General features: G+C 35.1%; 3 protein-coding genes across 3 annotated transcripts; 2 read left to right on the forward strand and 1 right to left on the reverse strand.

The window, feature by feature from the left end:
• Nucleotides 1-8,806: 8,806 nt before the first annotated feature.
• LOC128867074 (putative gustatory receptor 59f) lies at nucleotides 8,807-13,312 on the forward strand. The gene is made up of 4 exons (XM_054108168.1): nucleotides 8,807-9,814; nucleotides 12,915-12,977; nucleotides 13,041-13,130; nucleotides 13,196-13,312. Exons 1-4 carry the CDS (start codon nucleotides 8,807-8,809, stop codon nucleotides 13,298-13,300), a joined length of 1,266 nt encoding a protein of 421 aa, XP_053964143.1. The 3' UTR covers nucleotides 13,301-13,312.
• A 152-nt stretch (nucleotides 13,313-13,464) lies between these two features.
• Nucleotides 13,465-16,094, forward strand: LOC128868254 (eukaryotic translation elongation factor 1 epsilon-1). The gene is made up of 3 exons (XM_054110124.1): nucleotides 13,465-13,651; nucleotides 13,723-14,025; nucleotides 15,897-16,094. The coding sequence occupies exons 1-3, from the start codon at nucleotides 13,571-13,573 to the stop codon at nucleotides 16,047-16,049; spliced, it is 537 nt and encodes a 178-aa protein (XP_053966099.1). The 5' UTR covers nucleotides 13,465-13,570; the 3' UTR covers nucleotides 16,050-16,094.
• A 19-nt stretch (nucleotides 16,095-16,113) lies between these two features.
• On the reverse strand, nucleotides 16,114-24,285 carry LOC128868253 (serine-threonine kinase receptor-associated protein). Its single transcript, XM_054110123.1, has 3 exons — nucleotides 23,625-24,285; nucleotides 16,852-17,517; nucleotides 16,114-16,772 (listed from the first exon to the last, which is right to left on the reverse strand). Exons 1-3 carry the CDS (start codon nucleotides 23,740-23,742, stop codon nucleotides 16,573-16,575), a joined length of 984 nt encoding a protein of 327 aa, XP_053966098.1. The 5' UTR covers nucleotides 23,743-24,285; the 3' UTR covers nucleotides 16,114-16,572.
• Between the last annotated feature and the right edge of the window lie 498 nt (nucleotides 24,286-24,783).

Below are 24,783 nucleotides of genomic sequence, written 5' to 3' on the forward strand. Positions count from 1 at the left end.
TTTGTAAGTTTATCCAAATAAGTAATTTATGCAACCATCAACACACTCGCCAAAAATCACACTGCAGTTCTGTGCGAAGTTTTCCTGTGCCCAGACAGCACAGCGGCAATAAGTGGAAACGTGTGCAAATACTTATGTAGTATTAGCACATAATATAAATATTTAATTTTAATTGAAAATAAAACTATAGCTTCAATAATTGTTGGAGCGCGCAGAGTGATAACAATTATTCTGTATTTGTTAAGCTTATTAGGAACATACACTAGCGATGCCAGTCCCGGAATCCTGACGTTGTTCATGTCCGAAAATTTTGAAATATCGAAATGAAAGAGATTAAAACTGTTTCAATGATATTACAATACATGTTTTTCTATTTCCAAGCAACTTAATTTAATTTTATTTTGAAAACAACAATAATCCTTTTGTTTGACAGCTTCTTTTGACTCGTTTTCACTTCCTCCTCACGAACAACTAATTTCTCTTACTTTTGTTTGTTCATTTGAAGAGAAGCGAACTCGAATCTTGTAAAAGCTAACGCAATACTTCACATAACCCAACGTAGGAAACGCCTACTCAGAGAAGTACGCCACGGTCACGTTGCAAGCACACGGGCTTAGCTTTTAGACTTTGGGTTGGAATTAAACTAATTTGTAAGTTCAGTTTCAAAATATCAAGCAACCAATAAAGACCGGTGCTCATACAGGATCCGGATTCACCGTGGGAAGAACCCTCGAAAAAAACGGATAAGTTCTGCGCGTCACCTCACAGGATGCAGCTTTATTTTATTTTGTACATAATTTTGTAAGTTTAAAAAATTTAATATAATTAAGGGAAAAGTTAAAAGGAATCTAAATGGAAAAAAAGACAAGCAATGTATTTAAAAATTACAATAAACCGAAATCGCATGTAACGGTTATTTCTGTAATGAAGGGAAAACGGCTGTACATCCAATAACCAAATACGCCTGAAAGCTGGGATTGACCACCCTTCAGAATCATTTTTAATAAGAATATCTGCGATTCACTTCCTAATGGGGGACCCTCCAGAGAATTCGAAAGGATATAGAAATAAATACAAAAAAAAACCAAAATAAATAAAAGATCAAATGATAGCATACCTTCAATCCTCACACCCTCCGTGCCTAGCACTGGCGCCGTGGCCAGCAGCAGTGCAATGACATGATTAGAAGAGACAATCCGCAGGGTAGTCAAAAATATTTTCCAAAGTGACGGTCAGAAACTAGTGAGCGATATAGTGAACCTTAACCATGAATTCCTTAATTTGGGAGACGAACCCGTAGTTGCACAAGGAACCACAGATTCGGACCGTGTTCCAGAGATAGCTAGGACAATAAGAAAACTTTCAGCAAACCCAAGTGAATTTAGTTTCTGGAAAAAAGTAGAGAGTGGCTTTCAGAGTACCATAGACAGTATCAGAGAATTCCAAAATTATGACATTAAGGAACAAAATTGTAAGTCATGCAGACGAAGTTTCGCAACCTTACAATATTCCACTAAATTGGACGCGGATTCGCTCCTGTTTAGCTTGGCACTATGCTGATAAACAAGATCTAAAAACTCTAGAGTACCAGGTTTGTAGCTTGGTTTAGGGACGTTTACCGATTCGAGATTTCTATCAATTGGTATATTCCCACCTCTCCTTATTATTAAACACAATATCTACGCAAGCATCCTACAATATTCCTCAACCATATTATCCACAACAAAGCACTCCACCTCACAATACCATCAAAGGACTTCACCTGCTCAATTTGATTGGAATACGCAACAACCTTCTCAACAGTATCCTACATTCTTTCAACCGCCAGCTCAACCATGGCCTTCTCAACCTTACTCTCAGGTCAAAAATACATTCACACTCCATCGCCAAATAGCTCCTAAGCCATTACTGAAACCGGAAGCCATGAACGTTGATCACTCCAAGCCATCTAAGGCAATTAATTGCATGAATAGACCAATACCAGTTAAACCAGCTGAGAAGAGACCATCCAACACTTATCATCAAATACCATACAATTATCAAAGGAACTTTCATATTGAAAGCGAATCGGAACAACAGGAAGTCCAGCAACAAGGATGTGAGCAAGAATGGATACCTACAATAGATGAATATGAGACGGCATGGAATTATGAATATGATCCGCAGTTGTCTCAAAAATATGGCATTGATATTAGGACCGAGCGTATGACATTGCAACAGAAGCAGGGCATAAATTATTTGAGAAGAAAGTATTCCAAATTATTTTCGAAAAATGCAACAGCCATTTTCCATCATGCTCTTGAAGACATACTTATGTATCACATAGGAAAAATCTGTTATATCTCTATAGAGGACATAATAGTGCTTGAGAAAGAAAACGAAAACGCTCGAATGAAAGTCCAATTGGATAAGTGTGAGTTTTTTAAGAATGAAGTAGAATTCGTAGGTGTCGTAATATCATGCAATGGTACAATGCTATGAAGACAAATCCCAATCAAGTAACAGCCATCTAAGATTTGCCTTATACAAGAATTGGATTATCAGGTTACTATCGACGATAGTAACGGCGACCGCCGTAGCCGAATGGATTTGTGCGTGAGTACCATTCAGAATTCAGAGAGAGAACGTTGGTTCAAATCTCGGTGAATTACCAAAATTAAGAAAACGTGTTTTCTAATAGCGGTCGCCGCTCGGCAGGCAATGGCAAACCTCTGAGTGTATTTCTGCCTTGAAAAAGCTCCTCATAAAAAAAATTTGCCGTTCGGCCTCAGGTTGAAACTGTAGGTTCCTCCATTTGTAGAACAACATCAAGACTCACACCACAAATAGGAGGAGGAGCTCGGCCAAACACCCACAAAGAGTGTAAGCGCCAATTATATATACATATACTATATATCGACGATGTTTACGATACTGCGCTAAATTAGAAAGACCACTGACTTCACTTCTTAGAAGAGCTTCAAAAACTAGCTCCAATAAAAAGCTAATCACGCTGGATAATAACGCCAAGCAAGCCATTCCCCAAATATAAACTTCATTAATATCTGAAGAAATTATACTCACATACCCAGATTTCAAAAAAGAATTCCATCTGACCACCCACGCATCAAACTGTGCTCTATGTGCTGCTTTAAGAAATGAAAATCATAACAGAAAAATAGAAATATATAAATAATATAAATATTTTAGAGGAGTAGAAATGAAATGAAATCTGATATAAACCTGGTAAAACTAACATCGGTTCAGACGCTTTTTTAAGACCACCCAAATCTGAAGTAAAATAAGTTCTACTCATATCCTCATACCTGCTCAGAAGCTCTAATAAATGTATTTAAGGACCAATTATTTCTACTAATTGGAAATAAACACAGCTACACTTTTGAACTCCCTTTCCCCTGAGTTATTACAGACATACTATAACCAAAACTGACCATACCACCTGGGACTTAATTGGCATTTTTAAACAACGTTTAGACCCACCTCTTGTTAATGGACTCTACAGAACAGAAACTACATTTCAGAAACGTTAAAGTCCGCTTTATAAGAAGAACTAAATTTAAGAAGGCATCAACGTAGAAAAAATAGCCGCGAAAATAAACTCAAATTATATAAAAATTCAAATTCCCTAGCATGTACTCCCAAATAGAGAAAAAGGTCAAACAGTGATCAACTTGCCTTCAGCAAAAATATGATAAACATCCCCTGAAGCCAGAAATCCAAGGCATTCCGATTCTACAAAACTCTGGAGAATTCGTCCATATATGTAGACATTTACTCCACAGAAAAAAGGTTTATTCTCACTTCCATCCCCAACAACTGAGCGCATAAAGGGTCCAGTAAGTGAACAAATTACATTTGGAATTCCTAAACTTGTTGTAATTAACAATGAGAAATCAGTGAACTCCGCTCAATTTCATCGCTATTAAAGGATCAAATGAATATCGAACTATAGGTTAGGTTTGGCAGCCGCATCGCACATAGAGACAGCGATGCCACTTAGACCACGAAATGGGTCCGTTGTAAACCGCAGGGGCTGGCCCTTTCCATATTGAACCATCCGAGCTTTTGACAAAGCGTAAAAGGTTGTTGATACCTAAATCTATGTTCATTAAGATTTAGGAACTTAGATATCGGTTCGTGCTTCTGGCTAGAGCCGGGCATATGCATAAAAGGCTTTGAATTGTTTCCAACTCCTCCTCATTCTTGCAGTTACGACAGAAATCATGCATGTAAGCGCCTAATCTCCTTGCATGTTTTCCTATGAGACAATGTCCTGTGAGGGTCCCTACTAAGATCCTAATTTGAAGTCTACTCAATTTTATAATATTCTTGGACAGACGTAAATTTAGCCTTGGCCATATTTGCCTAGCAATTTTACAGGTATTGACACTGATCCATCTTTGATTTACAGAACTGATTAGTGCATCCTAATAAGAAGCTTACAAGTTGCGAGAGGTACCCCATTAAATTACTTATGTTTGGCATACAGGTACCTTCTCTTGCAAGTTGGTCAGCCCTACAGTTCCCTGGTATATCTCTGTGGCCTGGAACTCAGCATAAGATGATACGATATTGTTTGGCCATCTCATTAAGAGATTGGCGACAATGTAAGACACTCCTTGATGCTATTTGGAATGCGTCCAGGGCCCGTATGGCAGCTTGGCTGTCTGATTATTTCCGCTACAGTGATCCGGTAGTTTAAAGGATTCACTGATAGAAATCTCTTCGCAATATAACCCTGATCCTACACCTATATGGATAGCGTGGTTTTTATGACGCCACTTATTGCTAATTCCGCTGATCTCGGCACCTTCTTTCTGCTTCGCAGCGCACCACCCGACAATATTCCCATTTAGAAGAATGGGTCTAACGGCAGCAGTATAGAGCCAATGAGCAACCTTAGGTTCAATTCAACAGGTCTTACCTAAAGCTCTCTTACAGACATAAAAAGCTAGGTTCACTTTCCTAACTCTTTCTAAGATGTTTGACTTCCAAGTCAATTTCCTATCTATTTTTAGTCCTACGTACTTGGTTTCTTCCGAAATTACAAGAGCTTCCCTTGAGCATATATTAATTGGACTTAGCTGATGGATTCTGTGTGAACAATATGAGTTCTTTCACGCTTTTCTGCCCACCTAGAAAGTATATCTAGAGCATTTTGTATTAGGTATCTTAATGTAGATACAAATTTACCAAAGACAGCAATAACAACATCATCGGCGTAAGCTATCACCTTACAACCCACCGATTCCAGTATTAACAGAAGTTTTTTTACAACTATATATATACATATATAATTAGCGCGTACACCCTTTTTGGGTGTTTGGCCGAGCTCCTCCTGCTATTTGGGTTGTGCGTCTTGATGCTCTTCCACAAATGGAGGGACCTACAGTTTCAAACCGACTCCGAACGGCAGATATTTTTATGAGGAGCTTTTTCATGGCAGAAATGCAAATGCAAAACTCGGAGGTTTGCCATTGCCTGCCGAGGGGCGACCGCTATTGTGTTTTTCTTAATTTAATTCTATTAAATTAAATTAATTTGAATATAATTAAAATCAAACAAATTTTGATATAATTAAATTTGATTTGAAAATAATTAGTGTAATCTTTAGCTAATAGGAAAATCGTATAAAAATGTCATAGGCGTTCGATCTTTAGGTAATAGGAAAAATCCTTATAAGTGACATAGGTCAACAATATATATTTAAAATTTAGTTAAATAACTATAGGTCTATAATTACAAGTTTTTTACAGATCTTTGCCTCCATGGCTTACGCAGAAACCCAAATCCTAGATTATACGAACGCACATCTTATAACCTTCAAGAACGGGACAGCAAGAATCTTGGACTGCACATTTAAAGTTATTCATATAATATAATAGACTCGAAATTGTATGACGACTTAGCAAAAAACTTGAAAATACAATCGCACAAAATATTACGAAATAATAAATAATGAATTACGAAATAATCCAAATTCCCGCATTCCTTTCGAAACTAACCCCTAGAATTAAAAATAAGTGTTCATTAAATTTTATAGGCACAGCGTGGAAGTGGATTGCATGTAACCCAGACCACCATGACTTAGAAGTAATTAATAAAAATATTGGAAATTTACTACAAAATAGCGATAGACAAGTAATAATAACCGAAAAATGTTTAGATAAAATTAATGAAGCAAGTAACAAAATAAATGAAAAACTTAAAAGTTCAAAAGTTCAAAAGATAACGAAAAGTTAAAACTTGAATTAGGGCTTAAAATTAAATATAAATTACAATTAATTAAAGAGAACCTCTGAGTGTATTTCTGCCATGAAAAAGCTCCTCATAAAAATATCTGCCGTTCGGAGTCGGCTTGAAACTGTAGGTCCCTCCATTTGTGGAACAACATCAACACGCACACCACAAATAGGAGGAGGAGCTCGGCCAAGCACCTAACAGAAGTGTACGCGCCAATTATTTATTTTTTTTTAAAGAAGAGCTCATTAATATTGAATAAGCCTTACATTGGCCAAAATTAAATATGTATTGTTTAATTCATTTATATTGTCAAATCTACAAATAAGCACAATTGAAAAAAAATTATTGGAAAAGAAGTACCTTTTTATTAATATTGAAGAAGAATTAGAATTTACCGATATTAGAATAGCCTCTTGTGAAAACATAAGACTCAAAAGTGCAGAAAGGAAAATAAAATGATTAAAAATGATATTGAAAAAATACAGAAATGTAACGGACTAAAAATGAATGTAGAGGATATAATAAAAAACAATTTTATTATGAAAAAAAAAAATTACTACGTGCATGAAAATGAAATAATTTACAACCTCTTCCAGCTGTTTCACAATAACCAAACCCGAAAACACCATTTGAAGAAATATTATCCTGGCATATGATGAATACCTAATATGAATATGAGGTACTAAAATTCGAAGAAGCTGGAGACGATAAAAAAATTGATTTAACCTCCAATACAGCACTCACAATAATAGCTATCATACTACTCGCCCTTAAAATTTCCGAAAGAAGGAAGTCGAAGGACTTTCAAGGGAATTGCAATAAACTAAACGCCCTTGGTACTCCAGAATCTACGGAGATGCGCACAGGGACGTCCGCAATTGAGAAGCTAACGCAATACTTCACACAACCCAACGAAAATATGACGTCAGCATAAGACTCGACACGTACAACCAAAAGGGCGTAATTAAAGCAATACTTCACACAACCCAACCAAAATATGACGTCATCCTAACACTCCACACGTGCAACCAAAAAGTCATTGAGAAAATACCAGAGCAGAGATTGGCGTTCCCGTGGGAAACGCCTACTCAGCAAAGTACCGATCACGTTGCAAGCACACGAGCTTAGCTCTTAGACTTGGTATTAGAATAAAACTAATTTGTAAGTTCAGTTGTAAAATATCAAGCAAGCAATAAAAGCCGGTCTCGCCCGGAACCACTAGTATCATTCTTTACAACCATGAAGAGAATACACAGTTAACGCAATACACAAAAGTTACTTTGTACTTGGCAAATTTGGCATTGGATTATTCTTCGTTTATTTTGTTTCTGTGCTGACGTCACGACCTGGGATGGCGCAATCTTGTATTTCGTTATTGTTGCAATTATATACATATGTAGGTGCGATGTTGTCGCGAACACTTCAAAGCCTGCGTCCTCCCAAGAACGACTGAAAAAATTGCTCCGATTGAAATAGAATAAAAAGCCCAACATAACCGTGGCAAAATTGTAAATAACCTGTTCAAGAGAAATAAGAGAGTGTCAAAGTAACGAAAGTTTTTAAACAAAAATTAAAAACAAGCCAAGAATGCGTATTGCTGATGTGTAGAAGAAACACGAACGAAAAGTGTGTTTTAGTAATCAAAGTCTAAATTATTGGATATAAGGAGAATAAAATAAATAAAATATAGCAGAAGTCAAAAAGAGAGCAAACAACGCTTTGACTACAACAGTGCACCAAACAAAGGCACAGGTTTGCCTTAATCGGAACTTTTATTCCATCTAGTTAACGAACATTTCATTCGGATACTTATATTTATCGAAATCAGTCAAAAAATCACTATGAATCCGCCAACAAACAGTGGAGTGTAAACAAAAACAAAAAAAACAAACCTCAAAAGTGGGACGTCACATACTTTTTCCACAAAACCAATAACAAACACGGTCTTCGTATTACGTGATCTTGATTCATGACAAAAACTCTAAACAAAAATCCGCAATTATCCGCAGTTCATATCCGATTATGTCAAATTTACTGGGAGCCCAGCAGTGAAACCACGATATGCTCAACTTTCTTTATTCTTGCTAATTCCAATATAACGGTGATATTGAAGTCACCAAAATGCGGTTTATTTGCAAATAAAACGTGTGCCCAGTAAATAAAGCTCGATTTTGCCCAAAATTAGAGTACTTTATATAATATATTTACATATATGTACATATATATAGATATAACTTTCATGTATATACATATGTGCAAATATAGCATATACCTATTTGTTAAAAAATAGTGAGTGATAAGTGTGTGTGAGTATGCACTAATTAAAATCTATTAACTTTAAATCGAAATTGTGAGTACCCTAAATAGCTCGCAGACATGTGGGCATGCATATACTTATATACATACACATATGTACGAATTTATGTAGATTTTCATGCTAAACACAAATTAGCTACTGGAAATCATTAATCAAAGAAAACAATTAATAAATGCATTTTGTGCTGCACCGTTTAAGACATAAAACTCCTGCTGTCAGTATTAGGATTCGACTGGTGTTTACAGAATGTTGTCTGCAATAGTACAAGGAAGCACTAAGACCAGAAAAAAGTCACTGAAGAGAACCCAGTTTTTTCTCCCTAGTGTGAAAAGTACCGTCAACGAAGTGGAAGTGTATCTATATCGTTCAGTATATAATTTTTTGTTACTCTCTGAGTTTTTTGTATGCCTGCCTTATGGCGTCCATCGACATTTACCTACCAGCAAGCTGAGCGATCATATTTTAAAGTTACTCCACCTCACCTGGTGCACTGTCATTTACGCCATTCTCGTTGTGAGCATTTACAGCGAATACACGCTATCGAATATTGACTTGCCCACAGTGCAAAAGCCGCTATACTTTGCTGAATATATAGTTTATTTGGGACATGTACTCCAAATTATACTGGCCACTTATTGGGCTCATCACAAGTGCGCCCGCTTCTTGCGTACCATAGCAGAATTCGATCACAAATTAATTTCCTTCCGCAAACAACCGCAATATCAACAACTGAGGCGCTTCATTAGAAGTCATCTGGGTTTGATAACGTTATATTTAATTTCAACTCTTATTGTCGACTACTTCTACAGCGATTGTAATATTCTGAACTATATTCGCAGTGTAATCGTTTATTTGTTGCCCAATCTCATAATATGTTGCTCGCTCGTACAATACTACACATTACTGTATGCCATCACTCAACGTGCAATTTGGCTTAACGAAATACTGCACAGTGAGCTTACGCAAAAGAAGGATCCAAGGGACTTACGTCAAAGGTTACAAAGCATTCGAATACTCTATTCGGCACTACAAGTATTTACAAAGGAGGTGAACAATTCGTTTGCGCTCTCACTGGTGTTGGTATATATTGGATCCGTCACGAACTTGTCGGTGAATGTTTTCTTGATTTACAAATACGTGGATGATACGAATAACTCAACATTTTCATGGATTATGTATTCGGTAATTTGGACGGCCATGCATATTTCCAAGATGTTCCTTATACTTTATTACAACTATGGTGTGCAGGGGCAGGTACGTTAACGAAATTTATCAGATTTATTTGAAACTATAGCTCTTTTAAGCAACTTTATCTGAATTTTATAATTTCGATGCATTTTTCGGTGCAGTTGTATGAAAATAAAATCTGCATGTGTTTTGTTTTTGCAATCTGCAATTTTGCAACATTTCTCTCCTAATGTTTACAAACAAAACAACAACAAAAATTACTGATCACTTTCAAAGATGATAGAAACCAGGTTTGCTCGTTAGCTATGTTGAAAAAAAATGTTGAGGGGGCCTTTGGATTCTACGCCATTCGTTTTGTATTTCACTAAGCTAAAGCTAAATTTTGTGTCAAGAGTCTGTCAAATTCGCTCAGAGCCGAATAACTGTCTGCTAGATAGTACACCTCTAAAAATCTTTTCACCATGAATCACTTTAAGCAAGCGCTAATCGGCTCTCCGCTGATTCCTGAGGTAATAAGGGAGATAAGAGCGGTTTGTTTATAACAGACGGCGGTAAAACCTGATTCTTAATTTAAACCAGAACGCTTTGCTTTCACACTTGCATATCCGTAATATATGAAGCAGTTATGCTGACGCTTATTACCTTGCTGTGATCGTGCTCAATCGAGAGACAAATTTTAAGCAATCAAGTCGCATCAACAGTAACAGTCTGACGGACGAATACTTACAAGGCCTTTCAAAATTTACTAGATATGAATATGAACTCAATATTAAAGGATTAATTAGTAATTACAAAATGCACGCATTTCTTTTCTACTATTTAATTTGATTACAAATTTTGCATTAATAAATTTGTACTTACATAAATAAAAACCTATTTGCATTGAATTCAAAATGAGAAGATGAATGTCCAGTGCAAAGTTTCTTATTGAAATTGTACAACTTTAATTTTTAACATATATTTTAAAATAGTTTGGTTAAATCGAGCGCATTGCGTTCTAATTTAGCTTTTTTGAATTAATTCTTAATAAAATTTTAATTAAAAAACTGGAATAACCTGGCTCTTGGGATAACCTTTCATATGCGCCTTCAATATGTGTGTATAAAAATTTAGGGCAGTACGTTTTGTATTAATTTTTGTGACATTTTTAGTAATGGCATGGCAAAAGCTTTCTGAATATTTAAAAAACTGAGTACAATATATCACAAGGAGCAAAAATCATTGCGGTTGTTTGATAGATAGGAGTTTTGCTACAGTTCAAAAGATTGTGAATAAATATAAAAGTGCGGGAAGAACTACTAATAAAGAGCGTTGTGGGCGTCCGCCGCTCTTAAGTCCCCGAGAAAAAAGCTAAGTCGTACGGAAAATCAGGACAAACCCCCAAATTAGTGCCCCAAATTGAAATCTGAAATTGAAAATGAGACTGGAAAACAATTTAGCAACCAAACTTTATCGCCGGGTTTTGCATAGTGCTGGTTATCATGGCCGCAGTGTTAGGAAAAGGCCCTTCGTGAGTAGTGTCAATCGGAGTAAACGGATTTCATTCGCAAAAGATCATGAAAAATATGACCAAACGTTTTGGAACCAAGTCATATTTTCTGATGAGTGTAAGTTCAGTATCTATGGATCTGATGGCCGTGAAAAAGTTTGGAGAAAAGTTAACGCGGAATTGGATCCAAACAATATGACCGGCACTGTGAAGCATGGAGGGGGCTATGGGATGGTTTGGGGTTGCATGGCTGCGAACGGGGTTGGAAACTTGGTATTTATCGAAAATATTATGGACCGATATGGTTAATTAAATATTTTGAAAATATTTCTTTTATTTCTCTACGAAATTGGGCCTTGGAGGAATGTTTATCTTCCAGCAGGATAATAACCCCAAGCACACATCCAACATTGTACGAGAGTGGCTGTTATACAATGTGCGAAAACAGCTGAAAACACCGCCACAGTCCCCGGATTGGGTTGGTACATTTATAGGAACATTTAAAGCGGCAAATACATACGTAAGCATCCGATTAGAAATAAGGAACAACTGAAAAACGTCCTTCAAGAGGAATGAAATAAAATACCACCAGCTGTAACTGAAAACTTAGTGAACTCAATGCCATCACGACTTAAAGCGATTGTAACGTCTAACGGTTATCCTACCAAATACTAGGCCTTGATTTTAATTATGTTTTTGATTTCACAAACTAATAATATGAACTGTATACTACTTTTGAAACATGAATTTTTATAAAGTTTAATATAAAAAGCTATAATTTTGCTCCTTTTTAAAATTTTGTCATTATTTGAATTAAATATGATTTTTGTATTTCACTCATGTAAATTAAACACAATTTTGTTATAACTTAGGTTGTTTGAAGGAATCGATTGGGGGAAAATTGAAAACGTATCCGGAGTATACTTACTTCTGTTACTAACTGTACATGATTATTACCGTCGTCACAGCTGATTTCTAGTAATAGCGATTAAGTTGAAAGAATGGCGAAAGGACAAGTTTTATAAGCCGACCTGCACCACTTCGTCGTTATCTTTTAACGTAACTGCGTTTCAATTATTTAGCTTAGAGAGATTGAGGTCTCATTGTATGAGAAAAGGGTAATAAATTATTGAGTTACGTTCCCACAACAGTCGATTTTACGTCCCTTCGCTATCACTTCAGCATCATTTTCTTAGCGTTTACGGGAAATTTTGCTACAACAACAGTTATTAAATTACGTGCTTGTAGGCACTCCAGAGATTATTTATTAATTTGAAAATCCATAATGTTCTTGCTGCAGCGAAGCAAGCTTAGTCTGATACATCAGAGGCGGACGGAAGCCAGTAATAATTCAAGAGATTTAAGTTCTGTGAAGCTCAGAACAGACTATTCGTTTCGAAAATCTGGGCAGAATTGTAGAATTCAGTGGAGACTAATAGAAAGAACGCAGAGTACAATTAATAACTATTTAATCAATCACAAACTTAAGCTCAATAGCTGAATGGTTTAACAATCATGAAGCTTTTCAAAGCCCCATTATAAAATGCAATCATTATTATTAATTATTTCATAAGGCGGTTAAGAATTGCACATGAGTGGTAGGCTTAAATTACAATAATTATATCCAAGGACACATTTTGACTTCCCATTATTTATATTTTACTAACTTATTTTTAGAAAAAACAAACAGCAATAATAATGAATGAAATAGAACTGCAAAACTCGGAAATGGAAGAAACTGTACGTTAGTTATGCTCAACTGGTATTCGTTAAATATTCTATAAATTTATTATTTAATTGCAGGTCACCCAATTTACATTGCAATTAATTATAAATACAAGAACTAATATTGTATGTGGAGTTGCAGAATTAAATATGAACTTTATTACATCAGTAAGACTGAAAGTATTAATTAAATTTATATTTCTGATAAAAACAACTTATTACAAAACTTTTAGTTACTTGTCACCATGTCCACCGTATTCATATTTCTTCTGCAGTATGATATCACCTATGAGGCGATTACACAAACACACAAATCGGGAAGTCCAAATCGGATTTAGCAAATGTTTTAAGAAAAATTCTGTAAATAATTAGTTAAAAATTACTTAGAGAATGTCACATTTTTTCATTGGCAAAAGTCTCCGAAGCAATAATCAATAAATATACATAATGATGAAAATTTAACAATCTGGTAGCGCTCTGGCAGACAGCTGTTTAATAAACATTAAGTTGACCAAAAAAAAATTCACGTGGAGTAGGCGAAATTATTATTCCGAATTGATAATTAGATAAATAAAAGAGCACATAAATTGCCAACGAAAACTTGTAAAATGTGTGAAGTCGAGACAATAACCAAAATAGCGAATTCTCTCGGTGTCCCAGCCGGCGAAGTGAATCTCAATTCTGAAAAGGTATTACATATAGTATATAATTTTTTTCTTGACCTGGTGTTATTTCTTAGTAAATCGAAATTTAATTTTAGGTCATCACACGCACTAATAACAACAAAACGGTATCGGGCTTTGCCACTATCCTCAATACTCTTGCACAGGAATCAAAATCTGAAATAGCTTACAATAGTTCAGCGACATGTGAAATTAGTGCCGAAGTGTATCAGTGGATTGAATTTGCTGTATTGTACGCAGCGCCAGGTTGTAAAGACAAGCACGTATCACAACAACTGCTGCGTGATTTCAATAAACTTTTCAGCACTAAATCCTATTTAGTAGGATATTTCATTACACTAGCCGATTTGGCTATCTTCTATGCTATCTACAATTTAATGGTGAGTGCCTTGAAAACTTTAAAGTACGTTCACATATGTATGCATTAATTACCAATAAATCCACAAAATTATTATACCCGTTCACTTATGGAAGTTTACCTGCAAAATAGACAATCAGCTGTCAATACTGTTATGAAAAGTTTTTCTTTATAGAAATTATTTTGGTGGAATATTTCGGTATTTTTGGTTTGTTTAATTATTTTTAACGATATGAAGAAAATACAAGAAGAAGGATTAGCTAATTTAATTGCGAAATTGGCTGCTAATAATAAGCAGTTGGACGAAATCAGTATACGACGTTTACTGAGGTTTCAAAAAATTATGGCAGCAAAACGCATTCGAAATTCGAATTACATTTTATAATAGGAAATAAGAGGACACACTTTTCTGATACACGCTTTTTTCTGTTATATGAATGCGTAGTTTTTAATACCTAACAAATATTTTATTAGAATTATGTCTACAAACTTGTTTTCTTTGCCGACATCCATTTTATTTAGTTTTTACTTTGACATTTTTCTGTACACTTGTAAAAATAATGATCTATTACACAGAAAACACGAAGTTGTATGTCAAAAAAAATGGTTATTATCTAGGATTATATATCGATTTTGGAAGAGAAACTTTGTATGGGAAATCTCGCTTTTTAATTACGGGTTGGGAGTTAAGCACGACGAAAAGTAGATCATCTACTTCTATGTCAACGTATTATTAATAAAAAAAAGCATCTTGCAATCCATTATTCAGCAGACAAAGAACACACCTTCGCTTGGCCAGAAAATAATCTCTAGCATTAGATTCGGAAATACATAGACTCGTTATTTCATCCTTCAAAAAGACAAAAACGTCTTTTCATTTATTTCTTCTTGCTTTCAAGATTTATGCTAGAAGAGTTCATTATTATTAGCTAAAGGATTTTCGAATAACGGGTGTTATTTCGAATAGTACGCTATTTCGGTAGATGTCACTTATGAAGCTGTCATTTTTTGATATTTGACAAGTAGAAACTACGCCATTAATAAAAATGGAACGATACACGCTTAAAAAATGCATTGAAATTAATTAAGTTCACTATAAAAATGGTGAAATTTTGGCAGAGACGGTTCGTAAAACTCGAACATTTTTGAGTCATCGTGAAGCACCTTGTCGGATGTGAAGAATAAAACCCGTGCACGTCGCTCAAGAACAGCTGAAAATATTGCTGTTATAGCCGAAAGTGTTGAAGAAAACCCAGGTTTTTCCATTCCTCGTCGTTCTTTGGAATTAGGCATTCCATAAACGTCATTACACCGTATTTAGCATAAAGATTTGGGTTTAAGGCTTATAAAGTCCAGTTAACACAAGAGCTCAAGCCGGCCGATCATCAACAACGTCGTGCCTTTGCTGGTTGGTTCGTTTAAATGCATGAAAATGATCCTGAATTCCATCGAAAAATCATCTTGAGTGATGAGGCCCATTTCCACCTCGGTGGCTTCATCAGCAAACAAAATTGTCGGTTCTGGAGCTCAGAAAATCCAAGAGTTATTGTTGAAAAGCCTCTCTATCCTCAACGTGTGACTGTGTAGTGCGGTTTATGGTCCGGCGGAGACATTGGACTTTACTTTTTTGAAAATGAAGATAGAGCAACAGTTACGGTGAATGGATTGCGCTATCGAGAGGCGATTAACGATTTTTTACGGCCGGAATTGGATGGTATTGATCTGGGCAACGTTTATTTTCAACAAGACGGCGCTACGTGCCACACAAGCAACGAAACCATTGATCTTTTATCAAAATAACACCTCTTATTGGAAAACCCTTTACTGTTACCTTTACGCACAACTGTTAAAAAACTACTATACATACTTCTCAATTTTCTGTTTTAATTTTAGAAATCTCTTTCACCCGTGGAAAAAGAAAACTATTTAAATCTATCGCGCTGGTTTGATCATCTGCAACAGAGGCCAGAAATACGCCAAGGAGGCAGTGTTCTTAACTTCACAACAATCTACCTACATGGTTGGGCGACGGGCACTCATGTATAAATCCTACATTCATCAATTGTTGGATTAAAAGTATTTTATTTCAAACTTGAAAAAAAAAACACTATTTTGCCAAGTAGGACAATGTGTACGTATTTATTTCAAATCACTTACTGTATTACATACTAAAATATGCTCAACCCGCTCTTCTGTCTATAATATTTAAGTAAAAATGGCGAAGCAATTTGAAATTCTTTGCATAAGTCGCATTTTAAGTTCAGTATTTTGCCAGCTACTTAATATCGCAAAAGTAAATGATTTTATACAAAAGTGTGAGTTTTTACTTTAGCCAGGAACTCTGGTTGTCTTTTAAAAAAATTTCCAAATTCATTACAAATCATTCACTCTGGTATGTTTTATAAAATAATAGTTTTGCAAAACGATAATTTTTTTGATTGTAAATTAATGAAAAGATCAATAAATTTAAAGTAGTTTAAAAGTCGTTTCATTCTTAATGCTGAATGGGTCTGGACTTGTCGGTTGTGTACACCTATCCATTTCGCCACATCAATTAATGAATACTGCTTTAGTTCGCATGTACTTCGCGAGGAGAATTCAGTGAATTATTCAATTCTCCCGGTTCGGTACACTTCCAGAGGCCGTAGGTCTTACCAACTGTTGTCTGCCAGAGTCGCAATGTGCCATCTTCAGAGCCACTGGCATAGAGTTCACCATCTGGACTAAACTTTACCGAATGTACTGGGCCAAAATGCCCTTTAAACGATTCTGGCGAAGAAGAAAAAAGAAACAAACATGAAAGGGATTTTGACGGCCATGTCGGAAATACTTTTTATTTGTAACTTACCAATTTCATTGCCAGTTATATAGTCAAATTTGTACATCTTAAAATCTTCACCACCACACACAAAAACATGTTTGTCTGGATGCAAACTAGCTGAGGACACATTTGTCGGCACTTTCACCTCTTTCAACTTTTTGAGAGTGTCCACCTCCCAGAAGCTGATGGTCGAACCATGTGTTATAGTCAAAATGTGATTATCAGCTGATATTTCCATACTATTTGGATTATGTGGAAACTGTAGTCGCTGTATCTCATTGCCAGTTAAACGATCCCACAAACGTACGGTTTTATCCTCAGCTGCCGACAATATGCATTTATCATCGCGACAGAAGAGTGCCCGTTTCAAAGCACCTGCATGACCGGCATACATTTCCGGTTCGGCGTTCGGTTGTTCCAAATTAAATACACGCACCAATTTCTCATTGCTGCCAGTGACAATATTTTCTGAGTTTGCATCAAATGCAACTGTTTTCACAATGTGCTTATGCTGAAAACTGTGGATTTCACCGCCCGTGACGGCATTCCAAACTTTTCCAGTGAAGTCCGCTGCACCAGAAGCAGCCAAAGTGGCATTCCTATTCAACGCCACACCCCAAACGGCACCCTTGTGCCCCTCGAATGTTCCCACCCAGTCACCAGTATCACCTTGTCGCAGCATGGGACTGCCATCTGAAAAGAAAAATACATGGTATATCAATTAAGTGAATTGTGCATTTTCATTTCAAAGTTAATATTCTAACAAAAACAGTATAGGCCATATTAAAAAATCTTACAAATACAATTTTCTATAACTTCTTCAAATAGATAGTTTTGACGTTGATTAATTTTTAATTATTCGGTGGATGGTTTATTCGTACGTAAGCAACGAATACTTTAAATAGTCACAAAAACTTATAATAATACAGAATCAGAAGTAGGATAATTATTTGTAAAATGTTATTAACAAGATAAAAAAAATATTTAAAAAGTAGTGAGAAGCTGAATATCCTGAAACGTTTTAGGAAATCACAAAACGTAACTCTTTAATTTGAACATAATTTTTAAATATAGAATCTCCTTCGAAAAAACCTTGAACATTGCACTCTATACAATCTATAAAGGGGCAAAACAGCAAGGCCAACTTTAATGTTGAAATCCTGTCCAGCCACACAAATCACACAAAAAAAAACATTTATTCAAAACTAAAAAGATAAATGCGCAAACATACATACATACATAGATACATACGAGCATATAAACATGCACAAGTATTGCAAAAGTTGTATGTGCAAAGCGAAATAAATTGCAGCAAATCGCAAAGCAACAGACAACGTAAGCTATAGCAAAAAGTGCAACAGGCGTCGCCAAACAAAAAAGCGGAAGCAACCTTGACTCAATGACTGCATCAATGCCAACGACCTGAGTGCGACTCACTGGCTGGTGAGCCGATTACGCGACTGGTGGCAGACCTAAGTAAGTGCAGCATAGTGCGAAGCCACTATCTATTTTGATCCACGTTGCTATTACAACAACTACACCAACTCATAACTCATTTATTGAACAGAAAACGTTGTACTTTGGAAATGCACGAATCAAAACTCAATTTAAAATATACATATGTATGTATGTGCTTTTAAAACTTAGTTTTAAGAAAGCAGTTTTTTCGCCTCAATTTCCGTTAGTCGATTAATGTACGTACAGTTGTATTTGTAGTTGTGATGATTAGTATACAATAATTACATAAGAATGAGCTTTAAAACATTGTTTTGATTTTGTAAAATATATATTTGCATACATATTTACGTATAATACATAAATTTATTATGTTCAAATATTTATGGTATGCAAATATTACAAAGTAATTATCTTGCCGGATCACCAATAGTCATGTTCACACAGTAATTTTGGTAAAAATTAAAAACTTATATTCCAAAAAAACCACTGCTAAAATCAAGAATTTAACACTATTTTTATTATTTATTTTATTTAAAAGAAATCGGCACTACGAGTTTTTGGGACAAATGAGAGGAAAGATATGATTTACTTACGAAGTGGATTCCAATTATTTATTTAATTTCATTAATATATATGTACAGGGTGCGCCAAATAAGACCTACTAATGTCGATTCTACGTTACCGAAACGACCCGGATTTATATCCGGCAAAGGACTGTCACTCCAGCAGCATTCCCCGTATGTAAATATGGAGAAGGTTTATGCTGCTACAACAACAACAACAACAACCTACTAATGTTAAGCACAAATAACTTTATATTTATTTTTCTCTTTTTGTAGGTTATAATTGAATTGTTGGAAATTTATTATGGAACCCTACCGCAAGACCAACAACAACAACTACAATACGCTATTCGTTTTACGCAATTAGCCACCCAAATTGATTTTTTAAATAATGTTTTGATGTTGGATGAAGCGCATTTGCATTTAAATGGTTATGTCCACAAACAAAACTATAGATTGTGCGGCTCTGAAAATCCAAGGGTAACACACCAATATCAGTTGCACCCATCTAAATGTACTGTTTGGTGCGATGTTATGGCCACTAGAGTTATCGGTCCATATTTCTTCGAAAATGAGGATGAAACGCCGGAATCGATTTCAGGAGCTTCTTACAGAACATTGATTGAAAACTTTTTGCGGCCAATTGCGGAGCAGTATCATAATTTGTGGTTTCAACAAGATGGAGCAACTGCGCTTACTGCTAATAGTAGTAGTAGTAGCATTAGTAGGTCTTATTTGGTCCACCCTGTACTTAAAAGTTCTTCAAATAAATTAGGGACTGGCAATTATTTCATCTAGTTAGCTTCATCATTTTTTTGTAACTGATCCCAAACAATGGCAAAATGTGTTAATGTAGTAATGATATCCCTAAATACCGACGTCAAGTCAGTTAAGAATATTGTTTTTGGGTTTGTTGTTGTTGTAGAAGAACATAAAAACAGAGTCCATAAATTCTTTGGGGAGTGGTGCAGAATTGATAGAACTTGCTCGCAGATGAACCTGGATCGTTCCAATAACGTATAATCGACTGTCGTAAAATGCAGAGACAGAACACCAATATGTATTGTATTGTAGTATTATTGCGTATGTTAATGACTATTTTATAAAAATGTTTATATATCTATGATTTTTTTTTGTTCAGAATGAAATTGAAATAAAAAATGGCACACTTGGAAATTGTCTACTTAACATCTGTCAAACGGGAAACTAGGGCAGTTGTCAAAACAAAACACTGCTAAAAAGAAACTCAAACTTCAAATATCCTGCATATACATACATATTATATATTGCGCATCACTTGTATGACATTTGGTATTTAAATATGCACTCTTGGTAGGATGATTAATTGATCTCGACGAGATGGTACAATAGTGTAGATTAAACCTCTTACAACTGAAGTGTTACTGCATTTTCTAGGAAGGCTATAATAACATGGTGCATAACTACGAGTATGTGTTAAATAATTGCCTTATATCCAGTTCCCAGGAAATGAAAGATTTGGTTATAGTTGTTGTTGTAGCAGTGATCAATTTTCGTAATTAATATGGCTTATTACCACAAGTGGAGATACAATTTTCGAGGAAAAGTGGTTATTTCAGAGGTTATTTCAAATGATTCCAGAGCTTAATTGTAGTCCAACTACTAGAATGGCATTCACAATTATGAAAAATATAAAATTTTGAAGTACGCTAACATTTTCGGCTCAGTGATCTCCTAGCACATTACAAAATGTACACTGCTGGCAAATCTAGTAAATTTACGTGCTCTGTATACTCGTACACGCCTCTACGCAACAATTTTTTCTCTTAAAATCTATTTGCAATTGTGCATTCGTCGTCCCTCTCTGTCGCTGTGCTTTGTGTTAATCGTGTAGATATTCTAAATCAAGGTGAACAGGCGTTTTTATTATAAGTTCTTTTTATTTATCGATCTGACTGCCTACCTGACTGTCGGTTGATTAATTGCAATTTTATATGCATTTGTTTGCTGCATTGCAAGCATAACTGTCACGCATAACAAAGAAACATGTTTGAGAAAATAGTCGGAACAGATAATCGCAATTAGGAAATGTGTATATACGACGTAAAAAATGCAAATGTACATAGTAGATACATACACATACGGCCATTAAAATAGGTACTCCTTACTTTCATATGGAAAATGCAATTTTTTTAAATTAATAATAAAAGATATCTAAATGTATGTGGTTTTTATTTCATATTTTAAAACTTAAACTAGTGTTAATACGAATAAAAAGGAAAAGGAAATTGGTCGGTAAAATAGATACGAAATAGAAACATCTACGATACAAAACGAATTGAATGATTTTATTAAAAATTAATGAAGTTGAATCAATAACCACTGTGTCCACCATAATTGACAATGGCTTTTTGTATTCAATTTCGCATAAAATTGATAATCAAACGACAGGTTTCGGTGGGTGTAGAATACAATAGTTTTTTGATTTTATGCCATAATCCGGTGACTCGCTTGCCAATCCCTAACTTTAACATTAAGAGTCGTTATCTTGCATAAAAAGTCACCAAAGTGGCATATTCTCCTCAGCAAATGAAGGCAACACTTCTTGAAGTGTGGCCTTATAAATAAATTTGCCCGTTTTGTTAGTTATGAAAATATGAGAACCATCCCCAAACCATTATGTTGCCACCACTATGCTTAACTGTTTTGTTTCTTTGTTAACCGCAGTGTGAACTCTTGTCCTTTAAGCCGTCTGATATTTCGTCCAGCATCATTTTCAAATAAATGTATTTTTGTTTCATCGCTACAATGTATGTTATACCATTTTTTCATACCCTCTGTCCCACACCATGACTTGGTTTCCTCTTTCTTAAATTTGCTTGCTCGTTGTTGACCCAGCTTCAATGCCCTTTGATTACTTAAAAGGATCCCTCTTGGCAAGAGTCACAATTAAATTACCAGTAATGCAAGTCCATTTGTGGAACAACATCAAGACGCACACCACAAATAGCAGGAGGAGCTCGGCCAAACACCCAAAAAGGGTGTACGCGCCAATTATATATATATATAATGCAAGTCGTTTTCATTTAGGCAGCACGCCGTTTGTGGATTATTTGGGCTTAAGGAAATTCAACTGTGCAATACTGCACACGACCTATCTTTGAAAGAAATTCATATTAACTATTAGTTATTAAATGAATTATCTAATTCGCTACTTGCGGCAATATTTATCACTTAATTAGTTAAAATGCAAGAGTTATCCGCAAAGTAAATATTATAGAGGCCACGCAAAATTACACTTTATGATTTTAATGACCGATAATAAACACCGAAGACAGTCGGTTCTACGTTACCGGAACGACCAGGATTTATATCCGGCCAAGGATTGTTACTTCAGCAGCATTCCCTATATATGTATGGGGAATGTTTATGTTGCTACAACTACAACCGAAGAAGTTTCAATGGCTTTAAGGAAATCGATAGATAAAGGCAGCGTACCTATTTTAATGACCATATGTGTATGTATCTATACAAACATGTGTTACATATCAATTTGATTTAATTTTTCAAATATGTAGGCAAAAAAAGGGAATTATATTCGTTATATTTCCATAGTAGGTTGTTCTAGAATTCTTATTTACAAGGCAAAACTCAAATATTGACTAAGAATACATGGGTACGCGATTTAACAAACAAAAATATTTAGTTAAAATTATTAATTGCTATCGTTGTTGTTGTTCTAACGGCAACACTTTTTTGGATATAGGAGAATCCAACTGTCGCAGCATTTGCCACATTTTCAAGTGATCATTAATACTCTGTATGCATTTTTGCACATACTTGATAAAAATTATATTATATATCAAACTCTATTTAATAATAACCAAATTTGAGTGTTTTATCAACGTAAATAAATTAAGGAAAAGTGAAGTGTCGAAAACATTCTACAATAATTAAAATTGATTGCATGTAAAGCAAATAAAAAAGAAACACCAAACAGACAAATGAATTGCAAGCAAAAATGGTAAAGCAAAAAAGCATGCGACAGCTTCAAGGTACTTCCCGTATGTGCAAAACGTAAAACGAGCGATATACAGCCACGATCAACGAGAAACGAAACAAGTTGCAGCGAAATATTGTGCATTAACTTATAGCAAGCAATGTAAGCTATTTCGTAAAATACTTTGCGCCCCAGGGAAGTCAGAGGATCGACGGAGGCCACGAACAACAAGCTATCTTTTGAACTGATTGTTTATAGTGCGTAGAATTCAATAATAAGCAACTGCCAGCCAATCAACCGGCTGGGCTAAATTCATGCACAAACATATGTATATATACATACATGTATGTATGTAGTTTGCACAGATAGGACAGAACAAAAGTGTAAAACGAGTTTCGTTTTGGAGTAGTACACCTTTCGCCTCAACTAATTTTGCACATTTTATTTGGCCTGTGATCACTTACAACGTCATCAAATCATGTAGGTCAAGGCTTACCTTGGGCAATAAAACTAATGAAAAAGCGCTTTCAATTCAATGTACAGCTATACTAATTGTATAGTACTTCCCGCAAAAAAGCCTAGATTTTACCTCGGCAGATTTACAGCAATCGAAGTGCCGATTTAAATGTGCATCATTTACAAATTTTTTCTAGATAAATTATAATTTCTAAAAACTGTAGACACGCAACCAAAAAGGCAGCATATCAATATATTACCATTTTGATTACTTAGAAAATGTTAGAAATATGTTAGGAATGTTTAAACAAACTAATTACATTTTACAAGTAGAAATAATTTACCTTTACACGCTGAAATGAGAAAGTAACCGCTCTCGCAAACGTCACTAAAATCCAAATGCACCACAGGGCGCGTATGACCGCTGCAGGTCAACGGGATTTGACGCAAATTAGAAGTCATCCTTTCAATTTTGTTACTATTACGCGTTCAGCGCCTTGTTTTGATCAAAATATATGTGTATAAGTATATGTAGATATTATTTTTTTATAATTTATCCTTCAACTTGACGTTGGCAGCGCTGCAAAAGTGTACAAGCTTAGCTAAACGTTGAAGTTTTCCACGCCGCCGTCGCTTGTGCTTTCGGCTTGCTGCTGTAATTTGGCTCCTCCGTTTTCGATTTTTGTTATAAGTTGTTTTCCTATAAGTTAAAGTTTCCTCCTTCACGCTGCCGCTCCCTTCTGAATAATCGTTGTACAATTTTTCGTACAAATTGATATATTTACAATAATTGGATTTTTAGCGAATCTTTATATTTTAGCACGAACACAAATTGGATGAAATTGGAATTGAAATAAGTAAATAATTGGCACAGAATTGAATTCGCGACGATTTGGTTTTTCCCTTAACTAGTTACTAAAAAATTTTAGTTTCCTTTTGTTCGGACTTAATAAATTTTTATATTTAGCGAGATGCAATGAAAAACAAAGACTGAATGAATGAAAGGAAAAAATCTGACAATCACTAGTGAACTTTTGTGGTTTGTCAATAATAGTGCTGCCACTCTTTTAAAACATAAATACAGAATAAACACGCTCAACAGAATACAGAAGGTGGCGCCTTCTGAAAACCTCTACTTAATTCTTTCCGATTTTGACAACGGGATCACGTCAGCACTGCATATATACAAAGAAGAGGAAGAAAAGTTAGTTTGTTGTAAATATTCAGTGAATGGCTGGTAATATTGCGAATTTTATATTAAACAAACCAATAAAAATAAAGTGCCACGTGTTAAATGTGAAAGCATGAATTATAACAAAATCTCCAAATGCAGTTTTTTTGAAATATTAAATTTTTGACTGTAGGGGTAAGTTAGACAGCCGAATCAAGTTTTGTAACCCAACTACTAAATTGCGCCAAAGTAACTGTATACCCAAATAAAATCCGTAAATTTAAAACATATGACAAAGATGCAATTTGCAATACCTAATGGCGGTATATAAA

This window comes from Anastrepha ludens, chromosome 6 (assembly GCF_028408465.1).
Source record: "Anastrepha ludens isolate Willacy chromosome 6, idAnaLude1.1, whole genome shotgun sequence".
In the NCBI taxonomy this organism is placed as follows: Eukaryota; Metazoa; Arthropoda; class Insecta; order Diptera; family Tephritidae; genus Anastrepha; species Anastrepha ludens.